At 37.6% G+C, this 15,756-nt stretch overlaps 1 protein-coding gene across 1 annotated transcript; it reads right to left on the bottom strand.

Moving 5' to 3' along the window:
* Positions 1-2,688: 2,688 nt before the first annotated feature.
* LOC140156040 (solute carrier family 35 member G1-like) lies at positions 2,689-15,756 on the bottom strand. The gene is made up of 4 exons (XM_072179148.1): positions 15,474-15,756; positions 12,357-12,661; positions 11,500-11,901; positions 2,689-3,319 (listed from the first exon to the last, which is right to left on the bottom strand). Exons 2-4 carry the CDS (start codon positions 12,637-12,639, stop codon positions 3,093-3,095), a joined length of 912 nt encoding a protein of 303 aa, XP_072035249.1. The 5' UTR covers positions 12,640-12,661; positions 15,474-15,756; the 3' UTR covers positions 2,689-3,092.

Below are 15,756 nucleotides of genomic sequence, written 5' to 3'. Positions count from 1 at the left end.
AAAACAAGAATAACAAAACCACGTGAATTTAAAATCAAACCAAAACAAAATGTCGCAACATAAGTGATCTTCAGAAGATAGCACCAGTAATACGATTCCATAAAATATCCATTCATCTCTTTCAGCAGACAAAAACCGACAACCAACACGCATTTAAATTTGAGCCATCTGCAGTTGATAGCAAAAACGTTAAACACACGAGTTCAACATACACCAAATAAATTAAAACAGATAGGGAAATGTAATGGCTTCATTTCAAAGTTTGTTCAGGTATCATACAGTATTCCGTTCTTAACATATTTCAATTTTAGTAAATCAATTCAGGAGCTTAATAGACAACGGGTACCAAAATCGAGCAAATTACGGCATGTCTTGCGACATTTTCTTATGGTATAAAATATGGCAAATTCGTGTTTTTATTATCTAAGAAACATAGCTTAGATTAAATTGATGGTGTAATTGTTTGGTCTCCGGTAGTGCTATCTATATACATTTTCCGTCTGCTTTTTGGGAAAATTAGGGCTAGGCCTAAAAATGCAAGATTTCCCCGTGTTTATATCCGACTGCTAACCGCGTTCTTGTGCACATAATCGTAAACATCACTCAAATGTTCGCGTTTTCTTGTAGAGATCACATTCACAAGTTCTAGTAAAACACGATTCTCAACACTAAAATTGCTAATATTGCACCGATTTGCACAATGTTTATGCAAAGTTGGGACTATTATAGGCGTGATAGACTTTTGCCGGAAACCGCTTCACAGGCGGATTTGTCCTCGACTGAAAGTGTTGCGCCAATTTCCATTTTCTTGTGGTATGCCTATAATAGTTATCGTGAATCCATGTGTTTTTCCCATCTATAACCCAAATGAAAAGCATTTTGTCATTTTTTTCTCCCCAATGTCCCCTTAAAAACAATAAAAAGTAACTAAAGGATTCGGATTCATTTGGCAAAACAGGATAACAGTTTTTTATCCTAAAATATTGATGCTGTATTTTCTTGGATTCAGGCTTCAGGAGTGCTCCCTATTTGGGCCTACTCCTAATTTCAGAAAAATACAGCACTGATTATTTAGGATTAAAAAATATTATCCTGTTTTGTTAAATGAAACATACCTTTTTGTTAAAACACTATCACCGCAAAGACTACGCTCCTTTCTATAAGGTATGTGGTTATAATAACTTATGGTTATTATAACTTTTGTTATTTCCTGTTGGAAAATTTAAGGTTAGGAGAAACAAAACATGTCAGGGGCCAACAGGACTTACCAAGTAGAGTCGATCGCGAGATGTTTTTCTGGAAGAGGCTAAATGACTCTAAAAATCAAGGAAAGTTTGAAAAATCTGAAGAAAAAAACAAACCTGAAAATCATTTGCAAACACATGTTTAAAATTGTCTGAATATTTTATTTCCAAAAAATATCTGTCAACAATCCCAAAACGCACAATCTGGGGTCTTTTGATTTGAATTGTTTGGGTTTTGACAACCCTGGATAACCCAAGAAAGCCTCTATTGAAGCTTATTTCCATTGGGGTCCATTTGAACACCGGGACGAGTTGGGAACAGTCAGGGGTTAACACCCTACTCTTTTCGAAACTGGCTGCGAGATACATGTACATGCAGGTACAGGGTGTCCCAAAAAAAAGAGGCCCCACATTACGTCCTCTTTTTCTCCTATTTCTGAAAAGTTGATTTAATATATTTTGGTATTTAAAGAAACCTTTAATCGTTAGCTTTAATAAACCAAAACAATTATTTCAATCGGCTCACAACTTTTGAATAAAAGTACCCATTTTTCACTCTGTCCACGGATAGCAAACAGAGTGGTTGGGATGGCTCATGCTGTGGAGTGGCCTGCACGATCCCCAGACCTCACACCACTTGATTTTTTCCTTTGCGTCAATATCCAAGATCTTCGCAAACGTGTTCGCAAGTATCCGGCGCACAAGGGTGGTACGCAACGCAATTGATGCAATGAGGACCAGGGCTGAAACCTGTATTCGCCAAGGAGGCAACCAGGTAGAGGGCAGAGCAGCACAGTAAACTCACTTCAGAAGAACCAAAGACAAACCAAACAGCCTTTTAGGGGTACCTTTTATCCTATAAAGAGAAATGATTTATGTTGTAAATAAAAAGACAGCAAGAAACAACAATGTAAGAAAGTAAGAAACATAATAAAACAAAAATGCATAAATAATCAAGAAAAAATAAGTAATTGCAAGTAAAGCAAAAGAAGTCCCATTCGGCATCCATTTAACCACAAATTAATGACACTATTATTAACAAAATCCATTGCCCATAAACCCACAGGTAAAGCCCATTCCATAAATAAAGTTATTTTATAAAGTTATCATTGAGGAATGTTTGATATTCATACATGGTATGTGTACTCCTTTTCAATCTTTGAAGTATCTTTCAAACCTTCTCCGTGGACAGAGTGAAAAACGGGTACATTTTTTTAAAAGAGCATGTCTTCAAAAGTTGGGAGCCGATTGATATAATTGTTTTGGATTATTAAAGCTAACGACTCAAGGTTTTTTTACATACCAAAATATATTTGATCAACTTTTCAGAAATAGGAGAAAAAGAGGGCGCATTGAGGGGCCTCTTTTTTTGGGACACCCTGTATCTGCACGGTCGGGGACGTAGAACACACACACACACACCCCCACACACACACCCCCCCTATATAAAATTTAATATTTTACCGATTTTGTCCTATTATTTAAGAATTCCTGAAAATTGTTATTTATTGCGTTTGATTAAATTGATAACCCCTGGAAAATCGATCATAATAGTTGTCTTAAAATTCATTAAAATTCATATCTAACCTGCTTTGTAACAGATTTGATCATCAATATCGTGATTTGAAACAATGTGCTGCCATAAAGCCTGGGCATAAACCACTCATAAAAATTAATAGTTGAAAAAAATACACCGCACCATTGTAACATACAAATTTAAACAATTAGTAAAAAGCACATCTCGGGTCTTCGTTGACGTTTTTGGTAAAACTAAAAAGAAACCACACACACCATGTTGGCCCATCTTTCAGCCTTATTATTATTTTTTTTATCTATGTTGCTCGGGTTTCAGTTGCTCTTTTCTGGACTCTTTTTGTTAGACTTAAGTATTGAAACAACGGCCGTTGTTGCAATAACTATTCCTGCACCAGTCAGACTCTGTAAAGTTGGATGTTGATTGTATATAAGAATTTGAAACATGAATCCTACAACAACACGAGAATTACGCATAAGTGCACATGATGCGGCGCTCTCCATTGATAGTGCTTTGGTCATGAGGAACTGGCTCAGAAGTCCTGTGTGGTGAAAAAAGAAAGAAAAAGAAAAAGTACGAATCAATTGTTGATTAAAAATCTGTTGATTAAAAAAACTGAATTTAATTTGCCGCTGCAAACATGAAGCAACGAATATAAAGCTAGTTACTAAAAATTAACCAGTGTTTATTTGCTACAGCCAAATGGGTGTAATGTATACTGGTGTTGGAAAAAACGACATTAGGCACTACTTGTCATCCTGGTGTTGGAACAACGACATTAGCTACTGTTGTTATTACTGGTCATCCTGGTGTTGGAAAAACGACATTAGCTAATGTTGTTATTAATGGTCATCCTGGTGTTGGAAAAACGACATTAGCTAATGTTGTTATTACTGGTCATCCTGGTGTTGGAAAAACGACATTAGGTTATGTTGTTATTACTGGCCATCCTGGTGTTGGAAAAACGACATTAGCTACTGTTGTTATTACTGATCATCCTGGTGTTGGAAAAACGACGTTAGGCACTGTTGTTAATACTGGTCATCCTGGTGTTGGAAAAGCGACATTAGCTAATGTTGTTATTACTGGCCATCCTGGTGTTGGAAAAACGACGTTAGGCACTGTTGTTATTTACTGGCCATCCTGGTATTGGAAAAACGACATTAGCTAATGTTGTTATTACTGGTCATCCTGGTGTTGGAAAAACGACATTAGCTACTGTTGTTATTACTGGTCATCCTGGTATTGGAAGACCACATTAGCTAATGTTGCTATTACTGGCCATCCTGGTGTTGGAAAACGACGTTAGGCACTGTTGTTATTTACTGGTCATCCTGGTATTGGAAAACCACATTAGCTAATGTTGCTATTACTGGCCATCCTGGTATTGGAAAAACGACATTAGCTAATGTTGTTATTACTGGTCATCCTGGTGTTGGAAAAACGACATTAGCTACTGTTGTTATTACTGGTCATTCTGGTATTAGAAAAACGACATTAGGTACTGCTGTTGTTACTGGTATTCCTGGTGTTGGAAAAAACGACATTAACTTATGTTGTTATTACTGGCCATCCTGGTATTGGAAAAACGACATTAGCTAATGTTGCTATTACTAGCCATCCTGGTATTGGAAAAACGACATTAGCTAATGTTGTTATTACTGGTCATCCTGGTGCTGGAAAAACGACATTAGGTACTGCTGTTGTTACTGGTCATCCTGGTATTGGAAGACCACATTAGCTAATGTTGTTATTACTGGTCATCCTGGTGTTGGAAAAACGACGTTAGCTTATGTTGTTATTACTGGTCATCCTGGTGTTGGAAAAACGACATTAGCTAATGTTGTTATTACTGGCCATCCTGGTGTTGGAAAAACGACGTTGGGCACTGTTGATATTTACTGGTCATCCTGGTATTGAAAAACCACATTAGCTAATGTTGCTATTACTAGCCATCCTGGTATTGGAAAAACGACATTAGCTAATGTTGTTATACTGGTCATCCTGGTGTTGGAAAAACGACGTTGGGCACTGTTGATATTTACTGGTCATCCTGGTATTGAAAAACCACATTAGCTAATGTTGCTATTACTAGCCATCCTGGTTTTGGAAAAACCACATTAGCTAATGTTGTTATTACTGGCCATCCTGGTATTGGAAAAACGACGTTAGCTTATGTTGTTATTACTGGTCATCCTGGTGTTGGAAAAAAGACATTAGCTAATGTTGTTATTACTGGCCATCCTGGTGTTGGAAAAACGACGTTGGGCACTGTTGATATTTACTGGTCATCCTGGTATTGAAAAACCACATTAGCTAATGTTGCTATTACTAGCCATCCTGGTATTGGAAAAAGCGACATTAGCTAATGTTGTTATTACTGGTCATCCTGGTGTTGGAAAAACGACGTTGGGCACTGTTGATATTTACTGGTCATCCTGGTATTGAAAAACCATATTAGCTAACGTTGCTATTACTAGCCATCCTGGTTTTGGAAAAACCACATTAGCTAATGTTGTTATTACTGGCCATCCTGGTATTGGAAAAACGACGTTAGCTTATGTTGTTATTACTGGTCATCCTGGTGCTGGAAAAACCACATTAGCTAATGTTGCTATTACTGGCCATCCTGGTATTGGAAAAACGACATTAGATAATGTTGTTATTACTAGTCATCCTGGTGTTGGAAAAACGACATTAGTTACTGTTGTTAATACTGGTCATCCTGGTGTTGGAAAAACGACGTTGGGCACTGTTGTTATTTACTGGTCATCCTGATATTGGAAGACCACATTAGCTAATGTTGCTATTACTGGCCATCCTGGTATTGGAAAAACGACATTAGCTAATGTTGTTATTACTAGCCATCCTGGTGTTGGAAAAACGACGTTAGGCACTGTTGTTATTTACTGGTCATCCTGGTATTGAAAGACCACATTAGCTAATGTTGCTATTACTGGCCATCCTGGTATTGGAAAAACAACATTAGCTAATGTTGTTATTACTGGTCATCCTGGTGTTGGAAAAACGACATTATGTTATGTTGTTAATACTGGCCATCCTGGTGTTGGAAAAACGACATTAGCTAATGTTGTTATTACTGGTCATCCTGGTGTTGGAAAAACAACATTAGCTAATGTTGTTATTACTGGCCATCCTGGTGTTGGAAAAACAACATTAGCTAATGTTGTTATTACTGGTCATCCTGGTGTTGGAAAAACGACATTAGGTTATGTTGTTAATACTGGCCATCCTGGTGTTGGAAAAACAACATTAGCTAATGTTGTTATTACTGGTAATCCTGATATTGGAAGACCACATTAGCTAATGTTGCTATTACTGGCCATCCTGGTATTGGAAAAACGACATTAGGTTATGTTGTTAATACTGGTCATCTTGGTGTTGGAAAAACGACGTTAGCTTATGTTGTTATTACTGGCCATCCTGGTGTTGGAAAAACGACGTTAGCTTATGTTGTTATTTACTGGTCATCCTGGTATTGGAAGACCACATTAGCTAATGTTGTTATTACTGGTCATCATGGTGTTGGAAAAACGACATTAGGTTATGTTGTTAATACTGGCCATCCTGGTGTTGGAAAAACGACATTAGCTAATGTTGTTATTTACTGGTCATCCTGGTATTGGAAGACCACATTAGCTAATGTTGCTATTACTGGCCATCCTGGTATTGGAAAAACAACATTAGCTAATGTTGTTATTACTGGTCATCCTGGTGTTGGAAAAACGACATTAGGTTATGTTGTTATTACTGGCCATCCTGGTGTTGGAAAAACGACATTAGCTACTGTTGTTATTACTGATCATCCTGGTGTTGGAAAAACGACGTTAGGCACTGTTGTTAATACTGGTCATCCTGGTGTTGGAAAAGCGACATTAGCTAATGTTGTTATTACTGGCCATCCTGGTGTTGGAAAAACGACGTTAGGCACTGTTGTTATTTACTGGTCATCCTGGTATTGGAAAACCACATTAGCTAATGTTGCTATTACTAGCCATCCTGGTATTGGAAAAACGACATTAGCTAATGTTGTTATTACTGGTCATCCTGGTGTTGGAAAAACGACATTAGCTACTGTTGTTATTACTGGTCATCCTGGTATTGGAAGACCACATTAGCTAATGTTGCTATTACTGGCCATCCTGGTGTTGGAAAACGACGTTAGGCACTGTTGTTATTTACTGGTCATCCTGGTATTGGAAAACCACATTAGCTAATGTTGCTATTACTGGCCATCCTGGTATTGGAAAAACGACATTAGCTAATGTTGTTATTACTGGTCATCCTGGTGTTGGAAAAACGACATTAGCTACTGTTGTTATTACTGGTCATTCTGGTATTAGAAAAACGACATTAGGTACTGCTGTTGTTACTGGTATTCCTGGTGTTGGAAAAAACGACATTAACTTATGTTGTTATTACTGGCCATCCTGGTATTGGAAAACGACATTAGCTAATGTTGCTATTACTAGCCATCCTGGTATTGGAAAAACGACATTAGCTAATGTTGTTATTACTGGTCATCCTGGTGCTGGAAAAACGACATTAGGTACTGCTGTTGTTACTGGTCATCCTGGTATTGGAAGACCACATTAGCTAATGTTGTTATTACTGGTCATCCTGGTGTTGGAAAAACGACGTTAGCTTATGTTGTTATTACTGGTCATCCTGGTGTTGGAAAAACGACATTAGCTAATGTTGTTATTACTGGCCATCCTGGTGTTGGAAAAACGACGTTGGGCACTGTTGATATTTACTGGTCATCCTGGTATTGAAACACCACATTAGCTAATGTTGCTATTACTAGCCATCCTGGTATTGGAAAAACGACATTAGCTAATGTTGTTATTACTGGTCATCCTGGTGTTGGAAAAACGACGTTGGGCACTGTTGATATTTACTGGTCATCCTGGTATTGAAAAACCACATTAGCTAATGTTGCTATTACTAGCCATCCTGGTTTTGGAAAAACCACATTAGCTAATGTTGTTATTACTGGCCATCCTGGTATTGGAAAAACGACGTTAGCTTATGTTGTTATTACTGGTCATCCTGGTGTTGGAAAAACGACATTAGCTAATGTTGTTATTACTGGCCATCCTGGTGTTGGAAAAACGACGTTGGGCACTGTTGATATTTACTGGTCATCCTGGTATTGAAAAACCACATTAGCTAATGTTGCTATTACTAGCCATCCTGGTATTGGAAAAACGACATTAGCTAATGTTGTTATTACTGGTCATCCTGGTGTTGGAAAAACGACGTTGGGCACTGTTGATATTTACTGGTCATCCTGGCAGGGAAAACCATATTAGCTAATGTTGCTATTACTAGCCATCCTGGTTTTGGAAAAACCACATTAGCTAATGTTGTTATTACTGGCCATCCTGGTATTGGAAAAACGACGTTAGCTTATGTTGTTATTACTGGTCATCCTGGTGCTGGAAAAACCACATTAGCTAATGTTGCTATTACTGGCCATCCTGGTATTGGAAAAACGACATTAGATAATGTTGTTATTACTAGTCATCCTGGTGTTGGAAAAAGGACATTAGTTACTGTTGTTAATACTGGTCATCCTGGTGTTGGAAAAACGACGTTGGGCACTGTTGTTATTTACTGGTCATCCTGATATTGGAAGACCACATTAGCTAATGTTGCTATTACTGGCCATCCTGGTATTGGAAAAACGACATTAGCTAATGTTGTTATTACTGGCCATCCTGGTGTTGGAAAAACGACGTTAGGCACTGTTGTTATTTACTGGTCATCCTGGTATTGAAAGACCACATTAGCTAATGTTGCTATTACTGGCCATCCTGGTATTGGAAAAACAACATTAGCTAATGTTGTTATTACTGGTCATCCTGGTGTTGGAAAAACGACATTAGGTTATGTTGTTAATACTGGTCATCCTGGTGTTGGAAAAACGACGTTGGGCACTGTTGATATTTACTGGTCATCCTGGTATTGAAAGACCACATTAGCTAATGTTGCTATTACTGGCCATCCTGGTATTGGAAAAACAACATTAGCTAATGTTGTTATTACTGGTCATCCTGGTGTTGGAAAAACGACATTATGTTATGTTGTTAATACTGGCCATCCTGGTGTTGGAAAAACGACATTAGCTAATGTTGTTATTACTGGCCATCCTGGTGTTGGAAAAACAACATTAGCTAATGTTGTTATTACTGGTCATCCTGGTGTTGGAAAAACGACATTAGGTTATGTTGTTAATACTGGCCATCCTGGTGTTGGAAAAACAACATTAGCTAATGTTGTTATTACTGGTAATCCTGATATAGAGTGTATGCAATAAACCAACCGGAACGGTATAACAATTGAGATGGCAGCCATGTTGGAGGACAGTTCTAAAATAGCTTAAGATGACAGAGGGACAGGTCTCTAGATCGATTCCACATCCATTTATACCTATCACCTGTTTTAATGTATTATCATGCGATTTGCCCCGTGGCACCTTATGGAGGACAGAATTTTATTTAAATGAGGATGATTCTGTCATGAGTGACGTCGTATTGCATACCCTCTATTGGAAGACCACATTAGCTAATGTTGCTATTACTGGCCATCCTGGTATTGGAAAAACGACATTAGGTTATGTTGTTAATACTGGTCATCTTGGTGTTGGAAAAACGACGTTAGCTTATGTTGTTATTACTGGCCATCCTGGTGTTGGAAAAACGACGTTAGCTTATGTTGTTATTTACTGGTCATCCTGGTATTGGAAGACCACATTAGCTAATGTTGCTATTACTTGTCATCCTGGTGTTGGAAAAACGACATTAGCTAATGTTGTTATTACTGGTCATCATGGTGTTGGAAAAACGACATTAGGTTATGTTGTTAATACTGGCCATCCTGGTGTTGGAAAAACGACATTAGCTAATGTTGTTATTTACTGCCCACCCTGGTGATTGGAAGACCACATTAGCTAATGTTGCTATTACTGGCCATCCTGGTATTGGAAAAACGACATTAGCTAATGTTGTTATTACTAGTCATCCTGGTGTTGGAAAAACGACATTAGGTTATGTTGTTAATACTGGCCATCCTGGTGTTGGAAAAACGACATTAGCTAATGTTGTTATTACTTGCCATCCTGGTGTTGGAAAAACAACATTAGCTAATGTTGTTATTACTGGTCATCCTGGTGTTGGAAAAACGACATTAGGTTATGTTGTTAATACTGGCCATCCTGGTGTTGGAAAAACAACATTAGCTAATGTTGTTATTACTGGTCAGCCTGATATTGGAAGACCACATTAGCTAATGTTGCTATTACTGGCCATCCTGGTATTGGAAAAACGACATTAGATAATGTTGTTATTACTAGTCATCCTGGTGTTGGAAAAACGACATTAGTTACTGTTGTTAATACTGGTCATCCTGGTGTTGGAAAAACGACGTTAGGCACTGTTGTTATTTACTGGTCATCCTGGTATTGGAAGACCAAATTAGCTAATGTTGCTATTACTGGACATCCTGGTGTTGGAAAAACGACATTAGCTAATGTTGTTATTAATGGTCATCCTGTTGTTGGAAAAACGACATTAGGTAATGTTGTTAATACTGGCCATCCTGGTGTTGGAAAAACGACATTAGCTAATGTTGTTATTTACTGGTCATCCTGGTATTGGAAGACCACATTAGCTAATGTTGCTATTACTGGCCATCCTGGTATTGGAAAAACGACATTAGCTAATGTTGTTAATACTGGTCATCCTGGTGTTGGAAAAACGACATTAGGTTATGTTGTTAATACTGGCCATCCTGGTGTTGGAAAAACGACATTAGCTAATGTTGTTATTACTGGCCATCCTGGTGTTGGAAAAACGACATTAGCTAATGTTGTTATTACTGGCCATCCTGGTGTTGGAAAAACGACATTAGCTAATGTTGTTAATACTGGCCATCCTGGTGTTGGAAAAACGACATTAGCTAATGTTGCTATTACTGGCCATCCTGGTATTGGAAAAACGACATTAGATAATGATGTTATTATTGGTCATCCCACATTCTGGTGTTGGAAAAGTGACATTAGTTAATGTTGTTATTACTGGCCATCCCGGTGCTGGAAAAACGACATTAGCTAATGTTGTGAGTACTGGTCATCCTGGTGTTGGAAAAACGACATTTGACACTGTTAACTATCTATCGATGGGAAGGAATTTCGGCACAAGTTGAACTCGGGGCTTTTGCAGGTCTTCAATGAGGGTCCGGAACCCTTCAAGGCTGTGATCGTGATAAGGGTCATGATAAGATGAATGCTCTATACTATTAGTATTTTTTCTTTAATGACAGATTTTCCATCCAGTAATCATATTAATTTAATTAAATGCCACACCTGCATGGCAGCATATGAAAATCATTAATTTTTAAATCGGCAATTTAATTGAGTGACTATATTATGTAAAATAATAAATTATGGCTACATGTAGAGAACTCCGAGTAGACTACGGAAAACCAAGTAGAAAACATGCTAATGAATTCAACTGCCCAAATTGTGTGCGATCATTGTAACAGTTGAATAAATCTAGTGACTGATCAGTGAGTAAATCAGTTTGAAAGTTAACCAACACAAAGCTGACTCAAACGCGCAAGACGTCTGACTACAAACTGACCCTATCTTAAAGTTTACTACATGAATTTAAAAAATAAATATTCCACAATATTTACCTCCAATACCAGCACATATAAGATATTTCCATGTGGCAGCGCTTGGCAGATGTACCCCTTCCGTCAAGGACATTGCGACTAGCGAGCAGCATATTATTCCAAAAGACGTAACAACGATATTATGATACACACTCCTTCTTTGAGCAAGTTTTCTAGAAAGTACAAGTGATAATGCTATTGAAAGGGGTACTGCAGTCGATAATATAGTCGTCAGATACAGAGACGTGCTTGTACTTTCGTTCGCCTCGGCCGGGTTACCGCTGGTATATACTACTAATACTACCCCTAACCAGCAAACTATGGCACTTAGTATGTGTAGAATTGTCCATGCTTCCTTAAGTATTAGAAATCCAAATAAACCAGTAAATATCGGTGCACTACCCGCTATTGCCGCCGCATCACCTGCAGTAAACGGAAAGAAATGAATACACTTTCGGTAAAAAAAATGTGGTTGAATTTTTTTCCAACTGAATGTCTGACTGATTACCACAAACTAAACCTTTTTACATACGATTTTTTTAATCGATCAGTCTTACTTTGTAGGAAACTTCTTTAATTCTCTGGTCATTAGTGTGGTGGAAACTTTTTATATATTTTAAGCACGGATTTTTAGTTCTCACTGCACGGATTTTATTCTCACTGCACGAACGTGCCAGGATGCACGGTAAAATATATCCTACGTGCCTGTGCATTGAAGGTAAAAGTCTGGTTTGTGTGCTTGAGACCACTCAAAATTTTTACATGTAATTGGTCTCATGGTCGAGGCCGAGAGTCACAATCGTGATAGCGATGTCATGGGCTCGCACCTTTTGGGATTATAGGGCTGCATATTTCACGAATAAGATCATCCTACTTACCTAATGGAATCAAGCTATTTAAAGCATACACCGATGCAAGAGCTAAAAAGCTAGCCACACTTCTGACCAGCATCCAAGCCATCGTCCTTCTAGGTGTCCGAAATAAACTGCCCATTTCCCCGGACATGGTCAAAAATACACACAGTACACTTATCATGATGACATTTCTGAATAAGGTTGCCTGTAGTACCGTAGCATGACCAGATGCTAGTTTCACAACTAACGAACTTGTTGCGACCACGCAACCGGACAGGAAAGCTAAAACAAGTCCCAGTGACATCATTGTTCACGTGAATTGAGTCTCTCTACAAAGGTAAAAATGATCGGTGATCAACGTTAACAAAAAGTTCTAAACGCAAAACGAACATGAACTAAACATCACATTTATCTGATCTATTCTTGCCTTAAATGGCCATTTCGTGTAGGGTATATGCCCATTAATATCCATAAAAAACTTATTTTATTTTATTGGATTCTGACGATGCGAATTATGCCCCACATGAACACTGTGTTGTAGTTTCTGCCTAATGGACGAACGATGTCTGTCAAACGATGCAATCTGCACGAAATTTAGTTATATGACACAAGCATGTAGCTCTAGGTTTCTGACGATACAAACAAATCTCAACTTTTTGGGAGTAAGGCCTAAAGTAGAAAATAATCATTTATCAAATCAATAATTAGACTTGTAAAGTGTCATGACTCGTGACTCGATATTTTAAAAATGAAATTACTCGAGTCAGATTTTATCGACAGGTTACAGGTCGATAGGCAGAAGGGTCAAACGTTACTTATTAGCCACAATCCTTACCCTAACCCAAACTTCATCTCAACTATAATAAAAGCTCTCATTTTAAACACATCACTGACTCTAATCTTACCCTAACTCTGACCCTATTAGGGGTGTAGATCTGTTGTATAGGCCTACAGTGGGGACGAAATATAGAAAAATCCCCCGGGATAGTCGCAGCGCGTAACGCAAGATACATGGGGCCATGGGCCCCGGCATTTACAGACAGAATACGCCGTAGAAGTGACGTAGTTAATCGGATTAGCTATCATAGCAATCAGAGGATGATTTAAGGAAGCCCCATCATGCACTGTAAAAGTGTTATCACTAGAGTTTCAACTGCCACTTTACTTTTCAAATCCCATTGAACTCTGTGCAAAAGATGTTGTTTTAGAATTGCCCGTGTGTCATTATTACTTGATCGATTTCAGATCTAAAGTGATGTATGTATGAAGGATAATTCACACCTTCTGTAGATAACATAAAATGTGAAATCGACCAACTTTTTGAAGGTGTTTTTATTGTAAATATATCTGTCCAAATTCAAATTTAACCATGCACGTGTGTATGCAGTAGGCGGGCAGTGGTGTCATGTTCACTCACACAGCTGTGCTAACCGCAAGACTTGCTGGGAAGTGCTTAAATCATCCTCTGCATAGCAATAGATGAATACAATTTTGACTATAATACCGCCCTGCACTACAACGTTAACGCGGTACCGATGCATTGAACCATAGATATCAAAGAAAGACTGATCACTTGCACCTGTAAGATTAGTTTCTTTAAAAAGAGCGGTATTGTATTCAATATGTGTGTGCTAACCTGAGGTAATCTGCTTGTAGTGCGGAGCGATCTATTCAAAAATTGTATTCATCTATTGCTATGGTAGTTAATCGGATTATGACGTCACTTCTACGGCGTATAGTGCCAACATATTAAACAATGAAACGAAAAAATTAATATCTTCATTAGATTTTTTGTCGAGTCTTTTGATTCGACTCAACTAGCTGTAGAGATATTGCTAGAAATAACCCGACTCGATCATCATGAATATAACTCGACGTTCCATTACTCTGTTATGGAATCGATCACGTATTGTTTGCTGTGGTGTGTATGTATGTGAATGTATTATGAAAATAATGATCGCAAGGCGGGTCGCAAGGCTTAAACTCGAAATATAAGACTCGAAACTCGAAATACAAGACTCGAAACTCGAAATATAAGACTCGAAACTCGAAAAATTTAACTCGAAACATGAGACTCGAAACTCGAAAAATAAGACCCGAAACTCGAAGTATAAAACTCGAAACTCGAAATGTGAGACTCGAAACTCGAAAATTTGACTCGAGACTCGAAGATAAGCAACACATCAAAAATGTATCTGTGTATTAGAATGCATACTAATCATGGTAGGTTAAAATGCAAATCCCTTATTTGACTAGAAAAACCTCTTTTCAAAATAGCCAGCCAATGTTTTTGATACAATTATCTTGCCACAAAAGGAGATTTCTAACTTCTGAATTACTTACAATAGAAAGACCTTGGGCTACTCTTAATACTTTCTGGGTGTAACAATGCACCTTGTATGTATTAAGTGGCAACACTATTCTGTTTTACTGGTGCTTCACTATGCATGACTGCTTAAACTTAAATTCCTTAGATAATACACCTAATTTTGGGTGCTTAATACTCCCAATTTACTCCTACTTACCTATGTGGCAGTAACCATACCTATCTAATAATAGCATCTAGCATCTTTTTATATTGTTTCATATTACTTTACTAAGTTTTGCTTTCACCATATGGAAACTCACACTTTGATGTTGGTCCAAAATATCTATATAAACTGGTTGTTAAAATCCAATCTTATTAAAAAGTAACTTTGCATAGTTATTAGTTTTCTTAAACATTAGGCCTGTGTAATAATACTTTATCGAGAGTCTAGTATGTTATAAGGCCTACATGTTCATGTTCATATTATTACCATGACTACTAGTCTTCTGACTAACATCAAATGACTTACAGAAGTTAATAATATTAACTTCATTTGAAGTATGTCCTAAATTTGTTAAGTACATCATGTACTGATATATTATTTCTTTTATACTTTTGGTCCTGAGACATAATCATGAGTGATCAACTTCCAACTTAAACAAACATAAACTTCTAAACACTTTGAAATAGATATATCAGTACTGACATACTATGTTTCCAAATTTACCATATCAATAGTTCAAAATCATCTTTCAGAATATCCTTATCCATTTTAATGATAAGAATCACATTTAATCCACTTTAATTAAAATAATCAAATAATTTGCACATACCTGTAATGCAAGGACGAAATATAATGCGTGATGCCATTCAGTAGAGTGATGACATCACAATTTCAGCATCTTCACAACTCACTGGACTGTATCCAAATTTGTGAGGGGTGGCTGATTTTTCACAAAACATTTGACATACATGTACAGATTTTAGCCTGCATAAATTTCATGGGCCTTACATATGTAGCCTACCCCAGTAAATTTCTCCGAGTTCCAAATTGATCAGAGAAAAAAAAGCGTTTTTCACCCGAATAGACTACCGACATTCCCCACACGCACGCAC

The sequence above is a fragment of the Amphiura filiformis genome, chromosome 6 (assembly GCF_039555335.1).
Source record: "Amphiura filiformis chromosome 6, Afil_fr2py, whole genome shotgun sequence".
NCBI lineage: Eukaryota > Metazoa > Echinodermata > Ophiuroidea > Amphilepidida > Amphiuridae > Amphiura > Amphiura filiformis.
This window is presented reverse-complemented; position numbering and strand designations above follow the sequence as displayed.

Bases quoted from the DNA above. Each gene is read 5' to 3' on its own strand.
- LOC140156040 (XM_072179148.1), bottom strand. From the start codon at position 12,639: ATGATGTCACTGGGACTTGTTTTAGCTTTCCTGTCCGGTTGCGTGGTC. The intron at 11,902-12,356 runs GTAAGTAGGATG...CGTTTACTGCAG, and splicing joins AAATAGCTTGATTCCATTAG to GTGATGCGGCGGCAATAGCG. The intron at 3,320-11,499 runs GTAAATATTGTG...TTCACCACACAG, and splicing joins TATATGTGCTGGTATTGGAG to GACTTCTGAGCCAGTTCCTC.